Source organism: Callospermophilus lateralis, chromosome 7 (assembly GCF_048772815.1).
Source record: "Callospermophilus lateralis isolate mCalLat2 chromosome 7, mCalLat2.hap1, whole genome shotgun sequence".
In the NCBI taxonomy this organism is placed as follows: Eukaryota; Metazoa; Chordata; class Mammalia; order Rodentia; family Sciuridae; genus Callospermophilus; species Callospermophilus lateralis.
Window position 1 is genome coordinate 120,152,354 of NC_135311.1, and position 23,498 is coordinate 120,175,851.

At 43.8% G+C, this 23,498-nt stretch overlaps 1 protein-coding gene across 1 annotated transcript in view; it reads left to right on the forward strand.

Moving 5' to 3' along the window:
- Csmd2 (CUB and Sushi multiple domains 2) overlaps nucleotides 1–23,498 on the forward strand; it is a 535,133-nt gene that overhangs the window by 477,371 nt on the left and 34,264 nt on the right. Inside the window, exons 47-53 of the mRNA XM_076862996.2 lie at nucleotides 4,575–4,763; nucleotides 7,814–7,960; nucleotides 10,656–10,844; nucleotides 13,471–13,656; nucleotides 14,474–14,668; nucleotides 16,780–16,953; nucleotides 18,443–18,616. Of these exons, the coding sequence (XP_076719111.2) occupies nucleotides 4,575–4,763; nucleotides 7,814–7,960; nucleotides 10,656–10,844; nucleotides 13,471–13,656; nucleotides 14,474–14,668; nucleotides 16,780–16,953; nucleotides 18,443–18,616 (1,254 nt within the window). The remainder of the gene's footprint in view (nucleotides 1–4,574; nucleotides 4,764–7,813; nucleotides 7,961–10,655; nucleotides 10,845–13,470; nucleotides 13,657–14,473; nucleotides 14,669–16,779; nucleotides 16,954–18,442; nucleotides 18,617–23,498) is intronic.

A 23,498-nucleotide genomic window follows, 5' to 3' on the forward strand; every position in this document is an offset into this window, starting at 1 on the left:
ATTTATAGCTTAAGCCCTTGCATTTAGATCTTGGATCCATTTTTATTTAATTTTTGTATATGGCCAAGGTACAGGTCCAACTTCTCTTTTTTTGCATGTAGAGATCCATCTGTCCTGGTACCGTTTACTAAAAATGGGGTGAGTCCTTCAACTTTGTTCTTCCTTTTCAATATTATTTTGGTTTTTCTGAGTCTTTTCAATGCCTGTGAATTTTAGGATCAGATTGTCAACATTTGCAAAGAACCCAGATTTGATTTTTGGTAGGGATAGACTTGAATCTGCAAATCAGTCTGGGAAGTACTGCCATGTTAAAAACATGGTCTTCCCGCCATTCATAAGGGATGTCTCTTCTTTCCACAACTTCCTCTGCTCTTTGGCTTATTCCACTCACTACTGCATCTAATACCCTTTCCAATAAAGTCTCAGTTCTGTGACTAGGATCAAGCATTTTGTTATAGTCCCAGCACCATGCCTCTGGCTATGGAAACATGAAAGAGTTGGTGAAGACTGTTAATCTAAGAACATCTCAGAGCAATTCCAACATTAAGAATAAAGTCATGGGGCTGGTGTGGTGGCTCAGTGGTAGAGCGCTTGCCTAGCATGTATGAGACACTGGGTTCGATCCTCAGCACAACATAAATAAGTAAATAAATAAATAAATAAATAGATAAAGGTATTGTGCCCATCTACAACTAACAAAATACTTAAAAAAAGAATAAAGTTATAACTAGAGATACATAACAAAAATTCCAAGAAGTACATAGAAAATACTAGCCTCTAGAAGCTAGAACAACAAAATTAATATCAGAAAAATAGAGTTTAAGTCAGAAAGCATTAAAAAGAACAAGAAAGGATATTTCATAACAATAAACATAATCTATTGAGAATATATACTGGTCATAAATAATACCTACCATAGTATATGAAGGAAAAACTGACAGAATTACAGGAGAAATTCACAAGTAAGAGATTTTTAATATATCTCTTTCTCTAACCAAAAGAAAAGTAGCTACATACAATATTTTAAAAATATATTTAGATAAATAGGCTTTTATTGCATAAAAATTATACCAAAATTCAAAGGCTTTAAACAGTGGCCATTTATTTTCTATAAAAGATGTAATTTAAATATAAAAACCTTAGATAGTTTAGAAGAAAAAAAGAAAGATATGACATAAAAATGTTTAACATAGGAAAAAAAATAAATTTACAAAGGATAATACCAAAAATATATCTATTTTTGGTAATATGCCAAAATAATTAATTCCATTTAAAAAGACATGTACGTCTGTATGCAGATATTAAAAGAGCTTCAAAATTCACAAAGAAAAATCCCATGCAACTAAATATGAAAAAAGTAAAAGCAAACTAAAGAACAAGAGAGGTATTCACAACACTTATTTTCTCTTAAAAGACTTGTGTCTACAGGAGTCTGAGGCGGGAGGATTGCAAGTTCAAGGGCAACCTAGGCAGCTTAGTGAGACCCCCATCTCAAACTAAAAAATATAAAGGGATCAGGATGTAGGTCAGTGGTAGAACATCCCTGGATTTAATCCCTAGTGCCAAAAAAGAAAAAAACCTTATAACCAGACCAAATAAGAATTTTTCTAACTCAATCCAGTAATATATAGACAAGAGAACTGAATACATATATTACAAAATAAGATGTATAAATGGCCAATAAGCACATGAAAAATTGTTCAACATAAGTAGTCATCAAGGAAATGAAAATTGAAGCCATCAGTTATACAAATTATACAAATACTTATCCTATTGCATAATTTAAAATTATACAGTTACTTAAACTATTGTTATTTACTCAAGCGAATTAAAACCTAGATCCACCAAAAACTTACATGAGTTATTTAATAACACACAACAGGAAACAACTCAAATGTTCCTCAATAGGAGAATGAATAAACAAATTGCCCTATGATCATACAGGTGAAGGATATTGAACAGTAAAAATTAAAAAGTGTTGATATGCAAAACAGCATGGGCTGAGTCTTATAAATATTATGTTTAGCAAAAGAAGTCAATGCAAAAATAATCATTGTATGATTCCAATTGTGTAAAATTCTAGAACAGGCAAAATAATTTATGACTATAAAAATAACACCAGTGTTTTCCTGGAGAGTGAGGCAGGTCACACTGATTGCAAAGGGATATGAAGGAACTTCATAGGTTAATGGAAATAATATATATTTTGATTGTTGTAGTAGTTACATGGGTGTATATATTTTCTAAGATTCAATGACTAGTATACCTAAAATCTGCATATTTTATTGTGCATAAATTATATCTCAAATTTTTGAATTTTAAAAAGATAGTGAATTATAAAACAGAAAAACTTCCTGACTGATAAATAAGTAAAAAAGATGTACTTGAAATAGAAAGCAGAAAAACTCAAATTATTAGATAACCTAATCAAAAACATATCCAATAAATAAGTAAATACATAAGTAAATAAATAAATAATGAAAAGCAGACTATGATCATTGAAGTAAGAAAACATTTTTTACATCATGAGGCGACTTTTCACAAATCTATGCCAATAAACTTTAAAACCTAGATGACATGAATTATTTTCTAGGAAAGTACAATTTTCTAAATTGACCCCAATGAAGATAGGAAGTTTACAGTTTTCAAATTCTTTAAAAGAAATAGAGAAAATTATCAGAAGAAAGCCCACCAAAGACAACAAAAGTAGCTGTTTCCTTGAATACTACTAAATGTTCAGAGACCGGATAATCTCAAGCATACCTTAGAAACGCTCCTGCATAAATCTGAAAAGTTGACACAAAAAAGAGAACCTGTGGACCAATCTCAGTTGAGAGAATATGTCCATTTGCATTTTTAAGTGGGGATGTAAAAACCCTGGGAAGCAGGACTGGTAGAGGCCAGAGTGGACCAGATCCCCTTAATTTAAATATCACCTCACCTCAGTAGCCAGTGCAGGTCAGGTTAGTAAGGTCAGGAGCTTTGCAAAAGTCAGGTGGGTCTCCATCTAGAAGCCATTTACTTTCCTCTTCCTCTTACCAAATGAAAAAGAATCTCTCCCTGGAAAAGCTAGTGTCTGTCAATGCTACTTGGAAGGAATCCCGAATGAGTCATGTGAAACTCATTTGGGACCACAACAAACCCCTGCATGTGAGCCCATCCCCAGAGCTGATCAGCAAGCCCCTCCTCTGTGAAGGCAGGGGATGAAGGAAATGGTGAGATGGGTAAAGAGCTACAGTCTCCTTCCCAAGGTTACTTCTTGGCCTTCCTTTCCCAGAAGCTCCCTTTTATCTATGTCGCAGAATTCAGCACACTCAGGAAGCCTGGCTAACAGCACATCTACAGCAAAACACCAGTTCTTCCTGATACTTGTACCACTGTCAAGGGCACCAAAGAAATTGATTTAGTCCTTAGAACTTTGCTTTGGAGTCCCCAAACCAAGCAAATGGAACTTGATTCCATGGATCCCATGTAATTTGTTCCTTGCTGTTGTGATACTCCCTGTGCCCCAGGACAGAGCAGCTCCTCATACCTGGGGTGTGCAAGGCCCTTCTGAACCAGCATCTTCCCACCCCTTCATTGTGACATGAGAAAGCCCAATTCTCCTCTAACTCCTCCATTCTTAAGGTCCACACTGAATGTCTTACTTAGGGTGGCATTTTTTTCTTCAGATGTGTTAATACTGCCACTTAGCCAGTCCAAGTGTTGCTGAACCCTTTCTGCTCTTGATGCAATCACACCATCATCATCATCATCTTCGTCGTCATCATCTTTATCACCATCACCATCACTATTGTCACCACCATCACCATCACATTACCACCACCATCATCACCATCACCATCATCACATCACCACCACCATCACCACCACATCACCATCACCATCATCACTCCATCACCATCATCACTACCATCACCATCACCACCACCATTACCACCACCATCACCATCACCATCACATCACCATCACCATCTCTATGATTTGTTGAAGCACTATGTTGTGTACTGTACATATAGTGTCTCATAACAAATAATATTTTATATAATACAATGGTCCTGGGAGGTAAGTCATATCTCTTGAGTGGGAGATGGAGAAGCCATCACACAAAGCAGAAAGAATTTGTTGAAGACCACACAGGTTGCTAGGGCAGAGGTGAGCTATAAATCCAAATACATTTGGCCCAAACTTTCATGGATTTACCTGCACCCTATACTATCTTTGTATAAACTTAACCCACCCTAGAGATCAACTCTTTTGAGTTTGGGGTTCCTTACTGCTGACTCTATGTTTGCACCATCCATACCTACTCCAAAGCCAGGTAGCAGTGCCCACATCTAAGCTAGGAACTGATTCCCAGCAACTGGCAAGGCCCAAGTCCCAGCAATACTGTAGTGTTGACACAGTGTCCAAGGTCTCCTGATGTCATGGAGCAGTTAATGCCAGGTATGGGTCTTGTTTATGCTCAAATACTGATTTTCCAATGGTTGTCTTTTGCACCAGGAAAAAGCAAATGTGTTGGTCCCTGTTCCATCTTCACCCCATTTACCTGGTGTTTCTTTTTTTCCTCGAAGTGCACTGCCCGACAAATGAGCTTCTGACAGACTCCACGGGCGTGATCCTGAGCCAGAGCTACCCTGGAAGCTACCCCCAGTTCCAGACCTGCTCTTGGCTGGTGAGAGTGGAGCCTGAGTACAACATCTCCCTCACGGTGGAATACTTCCTCAGTGAGAAGCAGTATGATGAGTTTGAGATCTTCGATGGTGAGTCAGGCCAAAGCTGTGTCCCTCTCTACTACAGAAGGCTTCAGGTCTCTGAGAGTCTGTGCTGCAGTTTTCCTGGCCCCACGTGCTATCTTGCTCTACACAGAAACCCAAGACTCTGGATCTAATGGGCTGTGTGGCTGCTGGACCTGTTACAGAGCCCCTTCCTACTCTAGTCCCCACTCAAAGCAAGCACACTTGACTGTCAGCCAGTAAATTGGGTCATTCAATACCTTACTCCCAGATAAAGACCTTGCTGCTTCCAAAACACAAAGTCTACACTGAGCTGCTTCTTTGGTCATGGGAGGGGAAAGGTGCAGTCATTTGTCTTTAACCCAGAAGGAATAATATCTCAGCAAGCCCCAAACCACTGCACCCTCAAAATTTCACTGCAGACCTTTTAGGATTTATATCTTACTCTGTGGAGCATGAGTCTTGCAAAGGCATCTGCACTAATTGTCACTAATGCCTCATCAGATCCGATTAATATGATGCCCTCAATATAGTGAACCAATATGCTAAATTCTACAGGATGTCCAGATGGCCCCCAGTCCTTCATACTCTATTTTGACGAAATTCAGGAGAATTAATACTGCTGCCTGCTTCATATGGATACAGGTTGATTCTGATCCTCCTTTCTGATGGGCATGGAAAAGAATGCATTGCCAGATCCATGTAACCAAGACTATGTTAATCTGTTCTGACGAAGATACAACATCTGGCACAGCTGTTTCAACTAGGTTACTCCTTGGTTATGTTTAGACTGTGAGGTAGAACTGGGCCAGGACTCCATTTATTACCAACTTCAATCTAAATAGTACAGTCATGATAGGCTCTGAATCTTCAGGAATCAGCCTCATTCACACCTTGTATCCAAAGACTTTAAGATATTTAGACATTCTCATTTCTACAATATTCAGTTATTGGAGTATATAGTGGTAGGGCTTTGGGGGGGAAGGAATAGAGAAATCACTATTATATACAATTGGCACTATTTTGCAGGATCCTTTTTCATAGGGACCCAGCCTCTCCTTTAGCAGAAATGTTCTGGAATGGGAGAGGCAACCGGGCCTGGTGGTCTGCAAACTGTACAAGGGATTGAGAATGTCCAATGTGGGCAGATTTCCTTGCCCACTGGTTATCTAGTCATCATCTGCTTTGCTCATACATCTCTATCTTTTTTGGCTGCCCATTGTCTTGCCCTTAGGAATCCCATGTTCTATGGGCCATCTCCATAGACCCTCTGATCAGGCCCTCCCAAGGCCATTCTAACCTTGGTACCCATTTTAGTAATTTCTCCAACTTTGCTTCAGGCTGTTCACTGATTCCACTTGGCCTATGTATCCTAGGATTTCTGCACCAGTCACGGTAGAGAGAGGGGGTCTTATAAGTTAGACTACAGAAGCAGTGATGTTAGCTTGCTTAGCTTGCTTTGTTCCCTATATGACCATCCTCAATACTCATCCCCATTACTACCAGGGAGCCTGGTTCCATGACAGCCTCTCCTCCCAAAGCTTCTGCTTATGGAGGACAGCCATTGCTCAGGGCCTCAGTAATGCTGGTGATCCCCTCCCCAGTGCATTCTCCATTACTTTAATTAAACAGAGTGTCCTCCAGACCCTTCCAGGGAATACCGTCAGCTGGTGGGAGTTCTGCTCTCACACCTATTTGAGTCTGCTGCTTGTCTGAGCCTCCGAGCCCCTTCCTCCATGGTGTGCCACAGCAGTTTTGATGGTCCTGCTTTGTTCAATGTGGTCCATTACTTTCCCAATCTTCCTTGAGTGGTCTAACAGTATATCAGAACCTTCACTCAGGGCCTTGTCCAGGGTGATAAATCCTGAGTTATGGATTATCCCACTGTGTGCTGTGCCTCCCTTGAATCAGCACCCCAGGCATTTAAGGTAGGAAATGCAATCCCAGGCATTTAAGGTAGGAAAAGGGAAGAGGGAGGCCTTCCTCAAAGGGCCTTGGAAGAAATGTTGGGGATCTCTGTTACTTATGATGCTGAGACCTCATGTTTTCCTCTAGTTTTGCTGCTCTCTATTCATTCTGTTTTTAGTATGCAGAAGAAGGGTATCCAAATGGAAGAGGTTCCCAGTTTGAAAACCTGCTCTTCCATCAACCAGCTGCTTGACCCTGGCTAAATCTCAAAATGGCAAATAGATATCATCTTACCTGCCAGCTGCTCTAGGCAGGTTCTCCTGAGAGCACTGCTTTAGATCTGGGCTTAGGAGGAAAGAACCCTTGAGCAATACCAGTGGGTGCAGAGAGAGGACGCTGCTGACTCTCAAAGTCACCCAGCACTTTAAGCCCTGGTGTCAGCACCTGTGCTCTGTAGAGCTGGAATAACCTATGTCCCCAGCCCAGTTGTGCTAGACTAGTGGGGTGGGCTGCAGAGACCAAGGAAGGCATCCAGAGATAGCAGGTGAGACATAGGTTTATTGAGAAATGCTCACAGAGAAGGTCCAGTAGTGACAGGCTGGATGGGAGACTTTGCCAGAGAGTCCAGTAGCAACATCTGAAAGAAAGCACCCCCCTCCCTCATGGTGCTTGGCCACATAGTACCTACTGTCCCTCATAGTGCTACCTCAAAAGAGATTGCCTCCAATCCCTTATGGTGTTTTGTCCAGGGGTGGTCAGCAGCATGAGTGACATATAGTCTATCTAGTGCCCTGATTTCTGCACCAGTCACGGTAGAGACAGGGGTCTTATAAGTTAGACTACAGAAGCAGTGATGTTAGCTTGCTTAGCTTGCTTCTTCCCCGTATGACCAGCATCCAAAGAAGCAGCTGTCCTGGGGTACATACAAAAAAAGCAGCTTTCTACACCTAACACTAACTTGTCCCCATTCCCAGCACTTATAAGAGAAATTCTGTGTCCTTCAAGTTGCCACTATCTAGACATCCTGGCCCAGGGCCTGCTCTCTGTGATCCCTTGACTTTGCCAAGTTCGTGGGAAGTTAAAGTGGTGTTCCAGGGACATGGTGTCGTACTGTCCTCCTTTTCCTTAAGGATGTTGCAGCCTGTAATCATGTGTCCTTCTCAACCTAGGTCCCTCAGGACAAAGTCCTCTGTTGAAAGCCCTCAGTGGGAATTACTCTGCTCCTCTGATTGTCACCAGCTCAAGCAACTCTGTGTACCTGCGCTGGTCATCTGACCACGCCTACAATCGAAAGGGCTTTAAGATTCGGTATTCAGGTGAGTAACCCATCAGGGCTCCTGAGAAGGACCAGGGCCTCTGAGCCCCTTCAGTCATTCACCCAAAACACCCAAATAAGCTGGGCTCCAGGTCCTCAGCAAGGTGGTGGGTACCTCATGGGGACTGGGCAGCTTCTCCCTGTCTAAATCTCCCCCACCTGGGAGTGGCAGAGGCAGAATCCTGTTGCCTCTTTCTCTAGTCTTTTCCCCACTTTCAGTCTCTTCCCGTCTTCTCATAGTGCCAGCCTGTATCTCTAGGATAAGTTAGGGCTCAGTTCCTACCAGCTATCATACCAGAGCCCGTGATGCCCAAGGGGGCTCCTGCCCCCCCTTTAAAAGCCTCCCTTTAGAAATTTAGGAAACATTAGTAAAATTCCTCAACCAAAAACCCTACAATGGATCTCTCTCTGGTAAAGGTCACACAAGCAGCAAGAACGGGCTGTATTTTGAGGCCAGGAGCGTCTCCTCTGCTATGCAAGCCCCGTCTTTTTGATTCCTATTGCTTTTTTATTTTTTATTTTTTTAGTTAACACATAAACCTTTACGTATCTATGGGTACAGTGTGACATAGATATATCTGTATAGTATATTACTTTTATGCCACACTGTACCCCTAGATGTGTAAAAGTATATAGTGATCACACTAGGGCAGTTAGCAAGTCTATTTTCAAATGTCTACCACATTTGAAAATAATCAAAAACCTTTATCTCGCTATTTTGAAATACACAATTTATTTTTGACGAGGGTCATCCTACTGTGTTGCTGAGTACTATAGGATTTATTCCTCTTGTCTAACTGTATTTCTGTACCGGAGAACCTTCCTCTTTCTGTCCCCTCTGCCGGTTCTCCTTCCCAGGCTCTGGCAACCCCTATTCTACTCTCTACCTCTGTGAAATCAGCCTTTTTAGCTTGTTCATATGAGTGGGAACATGCAGCACTGTCTCTCTGTACCTGGCTTATTTCACTTAACAGAATGTCCTCCAGTTCCATCCACATGACCCCAGGTGGCAGGGTTTCATTCTCTTTTATGACAAGCCACATCTTATAGGCAGAGTCAGATCAAAGTCCAGGCCACACAAACAGCTGACCCAGGAACCCAGAAATATCCCTGGGCATGTAATCAGATGGAAAACCAAATCTACCCAAACTGCCATTACTGACGTGTTGGAAGAGAACTTGCCAAGCTGCTTGATACCCACTCGGAAGGGTGGTGGGCCCCCTGACTGCTGGCTGGGCCCTGCAAGCTTGGAGGGGGGAGTTGAATTACTTAAGGCCATGGGGAATTCCACCATGCCCAGTGACCCTCAGCATACTCCAAACAAGTGTGGGACACATTTCTGAAGTATATTTTTAGGGAGGGACATCAAATTCTCAAGTTCTGCCTTTGGTATTGCCTGTCTTTCTTGATCCATGTCTTGCTTGGGCCTCCTACTTACAAGACCAGCCCAACTTAGAGGGCCCACTAGAGCAGTTCTAAAGAACCCTGGAGTATGGCCTCCAGGGAGAGCCAACTAGATAAAGCTGCAGGGAGCCTGGGAGGAGATAGATCTTTACTACCTTGGGGTCCAGTTTCCACGTTCTCTCCTTTCCCTGATGTACACCCTAGGGTGGGGAATCATGACCACCCCAGGATCAGCCACCAGTTCTATTACGGTCTAGCTCAGGATTATTTACCAAGGCACTGAACTGCTTCCGGCTCAGTTTCCTCTTGATGAAAAAGAAACCTCTAGGTGCCTCTCTGGGAAGAATGAGACTCAGTTCTCTCCAGGCCTATGACTTGGGACAGTTCAGCTACTCAATCTAAAGGGAAATCAGCATTTCCTACCCTTGTTGATAAATTGGGAACTAAAAACTATTAAGGAGTTGCCTTTCCTTGATGTTCAGAGACTCATCCATTTGGGAGCAATGATCCACTTGTACATACAGCAGATATGCCACCTAGAAAGGGGGCTGATTACATTAGTAACAACAATTAGTACTTAATAATTACAATAAGTAGATATGTATAATTTGCATGTGTCTTTTACTGTGACTAAGTGTATTTTATAACATGTCCCTGAGTGAGGGGGACTCATATATACAATATATGCAGGACAGAAGGGACAAAGAGAGGAGAGACACCCATGAGTGTGGTGTGAAGATATTTAAACCACCAGTTCTGTTCACAGAGGAGTGTGATCTCCAGACAAGAAGATACAAGCTTTATACACATGGTGTTTTTTAAATTGTCCACAGACCTGAGGTGGATACGTGTAGATCCCAACTTCCAGGGGAGGACACTGGAGCTAAACAAGTTTCAGTGGTTTGTCCCAAGTCACAGGCCTGGAGAAGTTAGAAACTGAGGCCCCTGCAGTCTCACCTTTCAGGAGCCAATCTCATCGGGTTGCACTTTCCAAGGATGCCAGGGAGCCTGATCCGGACCATGCATCCAGGGCTGCCCTCAGGCCTCAAAGAGGACCCAGTTCTTCATGGAGCAGTTTTTTAAATTCTCCTTTATTCTGCTTTTGCTTTTAAACTGGCTTTTTTCTTTTTCCCAATATTAACCACTCAGACCTTCCTAAATAGCAGAGGACACAACACGGCAGTTGTCCAGATAAAGAAACGGGAGGAGGGAAGAAGGGTAGGGGGCCAGCATGAGAGACCACCTGTGCTCCTGCTCACACCTGGTTCCCTGAGCCACATCTTGTTGTTCAGCCCCTTACTGCAGCCTGCCCAGGGCTCCACTCCACGGCTTCATTCTGGGCCAGACCAGCACCCAGCCCGGAGGCTCCATCCACTTTGGCTGCAACACAGGATACCGCTTGGTGGGACACAGCATGGCCATTTGTACCCGGCACCCCCAGGGGTACCACCTGTGGAGCGAGGCCATTCCTCTCTGTCAAGGTGAGAAGCAGGTGGGAAACAAGTCACAAAGCGACTGGGATCTAACTCAACTCTTGGCTTCTGTCAAAATGAGTCACTTCTACATGCAGGTTTCCCAGGGGTTTGATAATGAATTCATTAATCTAGCAAATATTTACCAAGCATCCATAATACCTTCAGCCCTGGGATGACATATGCATAGCAGTCTCTGTTTTCAGAGCCATGGGGGAGATGAATATGTGAGCACATAAATGCAGAGTGACAGAGTAAGAACAGATCCACCCACTAGACATGAGGGAGGGCTCCCAGAGGAGGGGAGGGGAGCGAGTGAGTTGATCAGACATTTGAAATGTACAGACTACCCTTTAGCTTGCAGGCAGTATCTTTTAGACTTCACTTTTGACCCCTGGAGGAATATACATTTAGACTAGGAATCTGGAGGTGGGGGTGGAAATAAAACTACAAATAATGCAAAAAAAAAAAAAAAGCAACAATGAACAATAATTCCATCACAGGAGATTGCTACTGCTAACATTTCAGCTCGTTTCCTTTGGTTTTCTATAGATTGATTGCAAAAATAGGATCGTCAGTGTATAAAACTTTTAATATTTTATCAATACCTTTCAAAGAATTGTATATACTTCCTCATTATTATTTTTGGTGATTGCATAGCATTATGGGAAAACTGATGTGTAATCAAGTATAGTTCTACTGTGAGTCATTTGGAGTCCATACTTTTTGCTACCCAAAACTTTTAACTCCATCTTATGAACATCCATGTTTATTTCATCAAAATAAATGCCCAGAAATGAGACTGTTGAATCACAAAATATGCAAAATTAATAGCTTTCGATAAAAGCCTTTTACAAATGTTGTCCTCATTTACACTTCTACCAGCGGCACATGGAGATTGTCTTTTATCCCAAAATCTCAACAATATGTACTGCATTTCAAACAGAAGAGGAAAACTTTGTCCTTTATATAGACAAGAAGAGGAAATTATGCTGCTGTTAGATTTTATTTTTCTTTGCTTCCCAGTGTGGTGAAGTGCTTTTAGTGACATTCATCATCGCTGATCCTCACAACCTACTGATCTGAGCCTGCTCTTTCCCAAAGAGAAGAAACAGTATGCTGTTAATATTCTACTGTAAGCCCTAAGCAAAGGTCACAAAGAACTGACTGTCCACAAATGGCAAATATTATCTGGCTTCAGTTTGTGTCTTTAATCACATCAACATGGACAAGTCTTTTGTCCAGAGCTCCCATTGCAAACTACCCAGCCTCTCATCTGTTACCTTTGTCACTCTCAAAGGAAGCCATCCTGGTGTTGCTCCACGTGCCTTCCTCCCACTCCACTCTAAGCCTCCTTCCGATGTTCCCCCTCTGCGTTCTCTGGAATCCTGGTTCTATACCCCACAAGCACGCACCTCGATGGCTACCCAGGAAGCTCTCCTCACTCCCTCCTCCACGGGGACCAGGGTTCTCCTGAGTGTATGTGTGCTGTGGCCCTTGAAGGGTCAGGAAGGGTCTGACATTCTCTCTCTCAAACCATGAGTTCACTCTACCTGAGAGATTCTGGGTCCCCAAATACCTCTCTGTCCTCCCCAGCCCCGTTCTCTGGCTCCGTGTAGTCTTCCCACAGAGGTTTCATTCCACACATTTCAGATACTTTGTGCTTGTATTTCTCCTCCCTGACCCACAGAAATGTCCCTTTACCTCTAGGTTGGGGGATGTCACTTAGGCATGGAGAACATGAGACTCAACTTACCCTCTCGCTGGCTGAGGAGTCCTCTTGTGTCCTCTCAGCTATCCATGAGAGCAGGGCCATGAGAGGTGATTGCTGTCACTCCTTCACCCGAGGTCCCCAGGTGCCTCAAGACACTATGAATCTAAAGTTTAAAGATTGCACATCTCTGTTTCCTGAATTAGCTCTGTTTCCTAAGGGGATCTTTTCCCCTACTTTTTAATCTTATCTTTGTGTATCACATGGACACCTACTGGTGTTCCTCCTACGTGTAGTGATCTGTGATTATTCATATTTAAAAAGTAAAGGCTAGGTTGATTTTTCCAGGCAGCAAATGTAGATTGCCTTTGTTGTTATTTAATACAAATGTCTTTGCCCATAGGTCTCTCCCATGAATAAGAGGTTGAGTTGAGGTGTAGCCAGGATAATAGAGGGGCATCCCTTAGGTTCAGAGACCTTAAATTCTAGGAAAAGAACTCTTCTGGGATGGCAACTCCCACCATAGCTGCCCTAGTTTGTTGAAGAGAGTTCTTCCCCTGACCTTAAGTAAAAGAGACAAAAATCTCTATTTTGTTTGGAAAATGGATGCTTGAATGCCCCATGCTGTATTTGTGGGAAGGGAGGGAAGTCTCACCCTGAAGCCTTTCCCATATATTTCTGAGCTGCAGATTTTTTGCTTCATTTAATCTATCTAGGCACTTCTGTCTTTACTCCATCTTCCAGATTTTTTTTCCTCAAAATCTCTGCCAATGACACTCCCATTTTCTTTTTTTTTTATTGTGAGTCTTTTCCCTTTTGTTATTTTTTACTATAATATTATTAGGGCCCTAGAGAGAAGAAGAAAGATCAAAATATTTCCCAGAACCCCATCCAGAAACTCATGATGCATCTCTCCTTTTCTAGCTCTTTCCTGCGGTCTTCCTGACGCCCCCAAGAATGGAATGGTGTTTGGCAAGGAGTACACGGTGGGGACCAAGGCTGTGTACAGCTGCAGCGAAGGCTACCACCTTGCGGCTGGCGCGGATGCCACCGCGGAGTGTCTGGAGACAGGCCTGTGGAGCAACCACAACGTCCCCCCTCAGTGTGTCCGTGAGTCCCTGGGCAATGGAGGGGCTGGGCAGGCAGCAGACAAGATGCCTGCAAGGGCTGAGCTTAAGAAGGGAATGTGTACATGACGGTCAAGGGATTCGGGGAGGGGAGGAGTGGCCTCTGCCAGCTTGGGCTGCCATTGAAGTTACTTTCAGAGGATTAATGGACTGTTGTGCCCGGGGACATTTCCATAAACCACCACAGAACTTACAAGTGACCTCATCTAATGGAGAAACCGTCAGAGAGTGTGTATGAATGTCCTTCCATCACAAAAATCTGAAATGATGACTTTTAGGCTAGAATCCAAATTTGGCAGCCTCATTCATGGTCATGCTTAGGTCAAAGATACAGGTTTTTTGGTTTCCTTTGGCCCACACTGTGCTTTGTAAAAAAAAAGCTTCTCAACAGTCTAAAATCAGGAAATTTTCAATAAACATCCAGATTCTTGGCTTCTCCTGGAAAATAAAGGCCTGACCAAATGGAACATGCATTCCCACAACCAACAAAACCAACCATCAACCGTGACTGAGTACCTTCTCCCTCTTCTTTTTTCTCTCCTCCTCCTCCTCTTCTTCCTCCCTCTCTTCCTCCTCCTCCTCCTCCTTCTCCTCCTTCTTCTCCTTCTCCTTCTTCTTCTGATCTGCCCTCCTCAGTTTGCCATATCCCTCTCCCCAGCACTTCACCCATTTTCCAAACCCCCTAAGGACTTAAGGTTCTTGAATTTATCATGACTGCATTGGGTTCTCCAGTCCCCAGCTCTGGGCTCCTGCACTGTCTTCCATAATTGATTAACCTTCCTCCCCCCTTGTTCCCCCAGCTGTGACCTGTCCTGATGTCAGCAGTATCAGTGTGGAGCATGGCAGGTGGAGGCTCATCTTTGAGACCCAGTACCAGTTCCAGGCCCAGCTGATGCTCATCTGTGACCCTGGCTACTACTACACTGGCCAGAGGGTCATCCGCTGTCAGGCCAATGGCAAATGGAGCCTTGGGGATTCCATGCCCACCTGCCAAAGTAAGCCCAGGAAGGGAGGGTGGGCAAGTTTGCACAGGGTCTCCTATGGGAGGTACGTTGGAGAATGGGAGAGGAGGGGTACCTCCAGGGATTGTAGTGTCCTGTTTTTGTACACACACCTAGAATCAGGGGCTGGGAAAATGCCTGATCCACTGACAAAGTACTTCTTAGCATCTTGTCATCATATTAGAAGGTACATTTTTAATAAGCTGTACAGGTGAGCATGCACTAATTCATTTGTTCAACATTCCTTAGACCCCACAGTGGGGTACTCCAGGTGTTATAGGGGTATAAAGAAGTAAGGCTGTGTTTCCTGCCAGCAAGGAGCTTGCAGGACTAGAGCAGTAGACAAAGAAGCAATGATAATGTGGTGTGTGGTGAGACATGGTGTGTGCAGGTGTGAAGCTCGCACAGGGACGAGACACCTGAGTCTGTCTTCCTCTCCTTCTTCACTGTTATTTTTCTTCAGTTCTTTAATGTACTTCAAAGGTCACGGTTCTGAGAAGTAAGTTGGAAACAGAGGTTAATTAGGGAGTGCTCTTGGGATCTCCACTTGTTGGGAGGGGGCAAAATTGCAACGTATGCAGTTGAGGGGAAAAATAAAGAATGTCCACTCATTTCTGCCCCTTTCAATGCTTTATTCACTCAACTTACTCAATATAATTTCACTCTATAGGTTCTTAATCAAAAAAAAAAAAAAAGACAATCCTTAATGCTAGGCACTGCAATAGACATAATCACTTCACAGCAAACAATTCTAGATTAATCCATTCACAGCAAACAATTCTAGATTAATTCTAAGTATTGCAAACACACTTAATCAAGACAGGCTAATGACAGACATTCCCTCTGCGTACTAGGTTAAAAAGTCTCAAGCCTTAGGTTTTATGTCCAGCAGATGCACATTCACTCAGACCGTGGTGACCAGGTCCGGAACCAAGGCAGGCTTTTCCTGGTGTGTGGTGGATGACCAGTTGAGGAGAGTGTTGTAGAGAGAAGTTGCAGCTCTCACCAAGGTCCAGAGAGGCAGTAGAGTTTAAGAGCGGTGAGGATCACGCAGAGGATCAGGAACGATGACAAGTTATGGGATGTCAGGTCCTCATCAGGTTCTCCAGCTCGAGTGCATCCTTGTTTCTGCTGGCTGAATCCCTGTTCATTTGCTCTATTATTTATACTAAATTTTGGGGCTTTTGACTCCCTTTTCAATCCTTATCAGCTACCACTGAATTTCTCCATGACATCATTTACCCTGGGGCCAGAAACATCTGTCTGGTGGTGTCCACCCTGATCTTCTCACCTGTCCCTCTTATCAGGGGAGGATAGCCTGCCAGGGGCTTCACTCTGTTTATCAGGGTGAGGGGAAGTAACTCTCTGAGGCCATACTGGAGGGCTCTGTGGGTGTGTCTGGTGAGACCGCAGGTTTCAAACTGGAGTTTTTAAAATGGAGTTGCATAGTCTCAGGCCTAAGGCCAACCTCACACCACTGTAGAAGGGAAGGGAAGGGTGTGGGCCTTACAGTGTGATATACTCGTATGTGAGTGTGTGTGTGTGTGTGTGTGTGTGTGTGTGTGTGGTGAGAAAGAGAGAGAGAGAGATCCCCAAGGTCACGAGTATAGGACAGCCTCACTGCAGTGCAGCTTGGTGATTAGGCCTCACCTTGATCGTCAGCCACAGGCCATCAGCAGAGCTCTTAGAGAGAGCCTGAGGCCACCCTGGCTTCAGCAGAAGAGGAGAGGTTGACTGGCAGTGCCTGCCCAGGGCACTGGGAAGTACAGAATCGCCACCTCTTCCTAACCACAGCACATGCCTGAACCTCCTGAGGAGTTTTTTGTAAAAAAAAAAAAAAAAATACAGGTGCCTGGGCCTTATTATCTCCAGAGATTGAGGGCATCAGGAGTAGAGTCAAGGAAATAATAGCTCCTCTGGTCCTTCCAGAGACACCTGCAGCTGAGACATCACATCACACAAGTCCATGTCACAACCCACATTCTGGTCTTGAGTTCCTGGGGAGGAAGGCTAAACCGATGTTACTTTTGTCATAATTCATGTTCATCGGAAGCAGCACGTGTCCCTCCTCTTAGAGCTGACTGTGTGTTTTCTGGTCCTTTCAGTCACCTCCTGTGGAGAGCTCCCCACGCCCCCCAGTGGCCACCGCATTGGAACACTGTCTGTCTACGGGGCCACTGCCATCTTCTCCTGCAATTCCGGGTACACGCTGGTGGGCTCCAGGGTGCGGGAATGCTTGGCCAACGGGCTCTGGAGCGGCTCAGAAGTCCGCTGCCTGGGTAAGTGGTCTCCTCCGGACAGACCAGATGTTTCCAAAGCTGGGAGCCCGCTTTTCACCAAGGTCATTTTACCTTCTGTCGGAAAATGTTTACCCCAAGCACCATTCTGCAGCTGCCATGTCTAAAACCCCGAACCAGCTTCTCAAGTCCAATGAGACCAGCGTTTGAGGGGTTCTCATTCTGATCAGAAAAACAACCCCTTGTTATTGGCCCTTGCATAAGGGGTGAAGCCTCAGCCCCCACCTTACAGAGACACATTCCTGTAACATACCTCAAATACCCTTTATATTATATATTAGCAAATTATTTAAAATACATATGTATGTATATATGTGAATTACATCATATTGCTTATATGTGTGTGTTTTCTTACATACATGGTAAGAAAAAGACATACATAAAAGCAACCTGGCTTACAAAATATGAAGTTTTCATTTTTCTCTCCTCTTGCTCCTCTCAATTCCAAAAGAGTGTCTCAGCCACACAAACCTCACAGAATCGGTTGGGCCATCTCTCCTGGGTGGACAGTGCCGCCCTCCCACCCTCTCAAGCCCCTGTTAAGGGTTATTTCCACACAGCGCCAAAGGAAGCCAATAGAGGAGCCAACAGAATGTCAGGAAGACCCACTACTCAAACCCCATTGAATAAAAATAACTCACCCAAGTGTCACTCAAAAAGGAAAGAAATTTAGCCAAACCATGTTTTTATATAGAGTTTTTAATATGACTAAGCTTTGACAGCCTTAATTAGACCATGGCGTCCTCCATGAGGTTGATGGTCAGTAAATGCTGGTTGATGAGAAGGAGAGACACCCCTGTGTTAGCCAGCTTTCCATGCGCTGACAGAATGCCCAAGATAACCAACTTGTAAAGAGGAAAGTTACATGGCTCATGGTGTCAGAGGTCCCAGGCCATGGTCACTCAGCCCTGTTGCTCTGGGCCTGTGGTGAGGCAGAACATCATGGTGAGAACTTGGAACCAAGGAAACTGCTCACCTCATGGTGACCAGGAAGCAAAGAACCTGGACAGGATCAGGGTCCCAATATCCCCTTCAAGAGCACCCATCCCAGTGATCTAACTTCCCCCAGAGGCCCCACCTCTTAAGGCTTCCGCCACCTTCTAACAGTGCTGTGGGCTGGGGACAGAGCCCAGCACAGGGGCCTTCCAGGATCTTATCTAAGCCAAGGCAATCCCTGAGGCAGGTAAGTTCCCACATGTGTGCAGCAACAAAAGCTCAGAAACAGGTGGCTATTTGGGATGCAACCCTGCAATTGGGGATTGCCGTGCCCTCGAGACCATTTATATCATGACTGTGATTCCTGAAGTCACTCCTGTATTGCCACTTTCAGGGGGAGCTGGGAAAAGTGAAGGGTGCTTGGGACTCGGTGCTTTTTTCCCCCCATATCCCTGTCTCTCTCCACATTGGCCAAGCTCTGCCTCATTTTCTGGAAGCACCCCTTTGATTTCCTCTTTCCCACCTCCCACCCAAGCTGGACACTGTGGGACCCCTGAGCCCATCGTCAACGGACACATCAACGGAGAGAATTACAACTACCGGGGCAGCGTGGTGTACCAGTGCAACGCCGGCTTCCGCCTCATCGGCATGTCCGTGCGCATCTGCCAGCAGGACCACCACTGGTCGGGCAAGACCCCTTTCTGTGTGCGTAAGTATGTCACCCGCTCTCCCTAGTCCCCAGCTCAGATTCAACACGGACCCTCTCTTAGGTTAGCTAGAAGATTCGTAGAGTTATCCTTTTTTTATTTTTTTTCTTTCTCAAAGATGTAATCATGACCTCCATTGTTTTCAGTTGTCCACATCATTAATTGTTGCTTTCACTTGGATTGTTTCTTCCCTATGATTTGGTTTGCCTTAATAGTCATGTCCTAGCTTCAGAGTTGGGATTTTAATTAATTTGTTGGGATTTTAATTCATTCTTTCATTTGTATAGATTTTTATTGACATAAGTATTAAACTTTATTTTTGATCACCTGTTTTAATTGTATCCTAGAGAGTCTCATAATGAAGGTTTATCATTTGTGAGAAAGTCTGTAATTTTGGTATTATAGTATCTCTCTGTCCATATATGTGTGTGTGCGTGTGTGTGTGTGTGTGTTGTAGAGAGAGAGAGAGTCATGTAGGTATGTATTTCATAAATCATGTTGCTTATGTCCTCTTCATTCTTGCTAATTTTGGTCTACTTGGCCTTTTTTTCCTAAGATGTATATTTAAAGTTTCCTATTATCAGTGTGTTTCCACTTTTCCTTGCATTCCTTGCAGTATCTTTCTTTCTTTCTCTCTTTCTTTCTTTCTTATCAGGAATTGAACCCAGAGGCGTTTAATTACTGAGCCACATTCCCAGCCCTTTTTTGTGTCTTATTTAGAGAAAGGATCTCTCTGAGATACTTAGAGCCTCACTAAGTTCCTGAGGCTGCCTTTGACTCTGTAGTTTCTGCTAAATAAAGGTAATTGCTGTGTTATTGGGTGCATAGATATTCATAATTATTGGCATGAATGTCAAATTGTGGGTTTTAGCCTTTAAAACTGTCTTCTTCATCACTGATAACATTTATTTAGTTGAAGTTTTACTTTGCTTGATATCAGGCTTAAACCAACTCCTACTTTGATTCTTTTTCCTGATATGGTCTTTGACCATCCATTTAATGATGGATGAATCTCTTAAATCAAGTGTGATTCTCATGCACAGCATTGAATTTAAACTTGCCTCGTGAGTCAACTTGAAAATCTTTCTTTTATGAGTTAAACTCATTCATGTGTATTGCATAGGTCTGATCCATTTGGTCTCAATTCTGTCATCTTTATGTAGTTATTATTGTAAAATAGTATAGTATATCTCTGTAAGATGTGTTTCTTTGCTTTCTTTTTCATTTCTTTAGGTATTTAGGAAAGCTTGAATCTTTGTTCTGTTGCTTACTTCTGTACTTGTAACATTTTAATGCCATTAGCTCTGATTGTCTGACTTAACTTTTTATTATGTAGTTTATCAATTTTTACCTGTTTATACAACAACTGCTTATTCTATGTTCTTTCCCTTTTCCCCTTTCCTTTCACTTTTAGTTGGATTATTCCTACTTTGTCAGGACATAAAATATTTATGACAGTGTTTATATATTCTATCTTTTCCCCCCACCTTTACTCCTAGATCTATAATTAAATATATCAGAAGCTCACCCAATCTATTGAAGTTTTCCCAGTTATCTCTTAGTAGGGTCAAGCTCAGTCTCTAGTAGATTCTTCAACTAAGATTCCTTGCATAATATTCTCCCAAGTTCTTGCATATTTACAACTGTTTTTCTCTACCTTTAAACTTGAAGGACAGCTGGATTGGAAAATCCCTGGCCACCTTATTGCTTTGACTGTCTAAAAAGTGTTCCTCCACTATTATTTTGCTTAACATGTTACTCTTTTTTTTTTCTCACACCTTCCTTTTTATTGTATGTATTCGAACTGAACTACAGAATGTTTGGAGACCCAGTGAAAGGCTTAGTACACTCCGTGTAATTAGCATCTCCATCTTCTCACCTACTTCCCTTTGGGTGTTTATGGGAAGAGCACCCAACGCTGCTTTAGGAAATTTCCACTGCACAGTACAGTCCTGTGAACTGAAGTTGCCATGCTGTGGGTTGGATCTTACTTGTACTACAACCTTGAACCCTTTACACTATCTCCCTGTCTCCCCTGCCACTGCCACTGGTATCCAACCTTCTCCTTGCCATTTCTATGTATCCAACGTTTAGAATTATAAGATTGGCTTGATTCCATTTTATAAGCTATTGAGTGATTTTCTGGGGGTCCTGATTATTTTTTTTTCCTTTATTCTTAAAGTTTAATATTTTAGCCAGGTAATGCCTCTAGAGTTGACTGTTCCAAGATAATTTCCCCAGGTGTTCTGTGCATCTGTGAATGTGTAGATTCAGGTCTTCTTTTATTTTATTACATTCTATTGGGTTATAGTTGTGGAACTAATTCTGGCACACTGTACCTGGGTTTAGTGTTTATTTCTCTACTTCGCATCATTTAAAGTTTGTAGCCTTCTCTGTTTTCTCTGCAGGTGTGGGTTTTCTGTACTTTCATTCGTTCTTGTTAATCTACAGCTTTTGGATTTAGGCAACCACCATTATCCTCCGCTGCCTGGAAGCAATTTGGACAATTTCTCACTTTTTAAAGTTCCCTAAAGTGAGATTTATGTAAAGTGGAGGGTTATGTTCTTCATTTTTATCTTTGTCTTTATTTGGCTTTTCCTATACAGGATAGGGCCATAAAGTTATTTTAGCTTTTTAATCACTGTCACCAAAAGACCTGGCAAGAACAAAATAGAAAAAAGAAAGTTCATTTGGGGCTCACAGTTTCAAAGGTCTCAGTCCACTGACAGCCGATTCCATGGCTCTGAGCCCAGGATGAGGCAAAATATCCTGGTGGAAGGGTATGGAGGAGGAAAGCAGCTCAGAACACGGCCACCAGGAAGCAGAGAGCTCCCCTCACCAGAGACAAAATATAAATCCCAAAGGCATGCCCCAAGTCTGTTTCTTCCAGACAAACCCTGCCTTCCTGCAGTTACCATGTCAGTGGATTAATGAACCAAATAGATTACGGCTCTCATAACCCAATCATTTCATCTCTGGGCTTTCTTACATTGTCTCAATCATGAGCTTTTAGGGGACACCTCATATCTAAACCATAACAAAAATCACAAGACTTGCTGTTTAAGCAATGCATGAACAGTAGTCCTGGTGGTGGCTTAAGAATTATTAATGGACAGAAAGCAAGACCCATTGGTATCCAGTCACACCTTCAGATACAGCTAAACAAACCATGTTCAGCTTCATGAGAAGATGCAAATTCAAATGCCTTCAGGAAATTGGCACCCAGTGTACAGGAAGAGGTTTCTTGTGTGAATAATGGAGGAAGCAGGGGTCTGGATGGAGGATGTCTGCCTGACCTAAAGATACTCGTTTTTAGGCCTGGGTGGTATTACCAGGCGGCACAGTGAGGAGGCAGGCACACAGCGGCGGGCCTCAACCACCCGGCGCACACCCAGCTCCAGCCAGACACCACATGCTATGTGACTGCAGACCAAGCAGCTCATGCACTGGGTGGGTGCTAATTTCATCAGCTCTGAAAAGCCAGTCCCTCAGGCCCTGTCCTGAGGATTAAATATATTAAAACATGTGAATGGTTAGAACAGAACCCTATTGCTGCTGCTGCCAGCCTAGTGATGACAGTGACCAGGGTGGTGATATTGCCACCCTGTCACATCACAGAATCCAAGATCCCTTATGTTGGTCCCTTTCTCTTCTCAAGCACTGAGCCTGGCATGCTACCTAGAGGAGAAAGGCAAGTAAAACAACAAGCCAGACGCAGTGGCGCACACCTGTAATCCCAGCAGCTGCAGAGGCTAAGGCAAGTTCAAAGATAGCCTCAGCAACTTAGCAAGACCCTGCCTCAAAATAAATTTTAAAAGGGTTAGGGATGTGGCTCAGTGGCTGAACACCCCTGAGTTCAATCCCTGGTTAAAAAAAAACAAACAAACAAACTAGTAAAAGAAGAGACTTGTGGGGGTGCTTACTCTGTTGAAGGCCCTGCATTGGCTGCTGTCCATTTAAACTCACTTTCCCCGGCGTCCACCAGTCTCCAGACCTCCCTCCCTCCTGCTCTGCCCTCCTTAGCTCCCCTGCCCTGGGCCCACACAGCTATTTCATGCTTTCGCCAGCCTTCTGAAGACCCACATTCCACACCCCTGCCTGTACTCTGGGGAACTAGCTAAAGTGGCAAAGCTGGCCTGGAATGAGAAGCTAGGCTCAGAACTCAGATAAGCCACTTGGAAATGGAGCCCCCCGAACAAGTGTCTCAACTCCCCTGATAGTCTCTTTCCCATGGGGATAATGACCCTGCCTGTCGAGGATGAAATGAGCTCATGCATATAAACCCCAACCACCGTTAGGTAATCGGATCATCCTGGTCTCTATTTTGCAGAGATGATAGAAGCCATAGACAATAATCCCTTCTACTTCCTGCTTCCCCACCCACCCACTCATCTCATCTGCATCTATCCCTGCCCTTCTCACCCCTAGTAGCAGGAGAATCCCTCTCCCTGTCCAGGGCTGTCCCTTCCCTAGACTCTGGGTCTCTTTCTCTCCTGCCTCCGTGGTGAGCTTAGTCTGTCTTGAACGCTCTCTCTTCCGTTCTCACTGTTCTTTTTTATTGCTTCCCTCAGCCATATTCAACCAACATTCCTTAGCACCCAGGACTGCCAGGCATTGTATTTGGTGTCGTGGAGAATGGAGTGTGTCATAGTCTTGCCCCCAGGAAATTGAGGCCCCTGTTGAGTGCTGATGCCTTAGCAGGACCCTTCCTTTCCCCTGGTGATGCCTTCCCTTTTCCCCTTTGCAGCCTGTGTTAGGTCTCAAGAAAAACAGCCCCAATAGGAAGTGTGTGTGTCTGGAGAGAGAGGGGTTTATTTGAGGAAACTGCTCATGCAGCCATGGAGGCTGGCAAGTGCAGAATCTGCAGCACAGGCTGGAGACTTG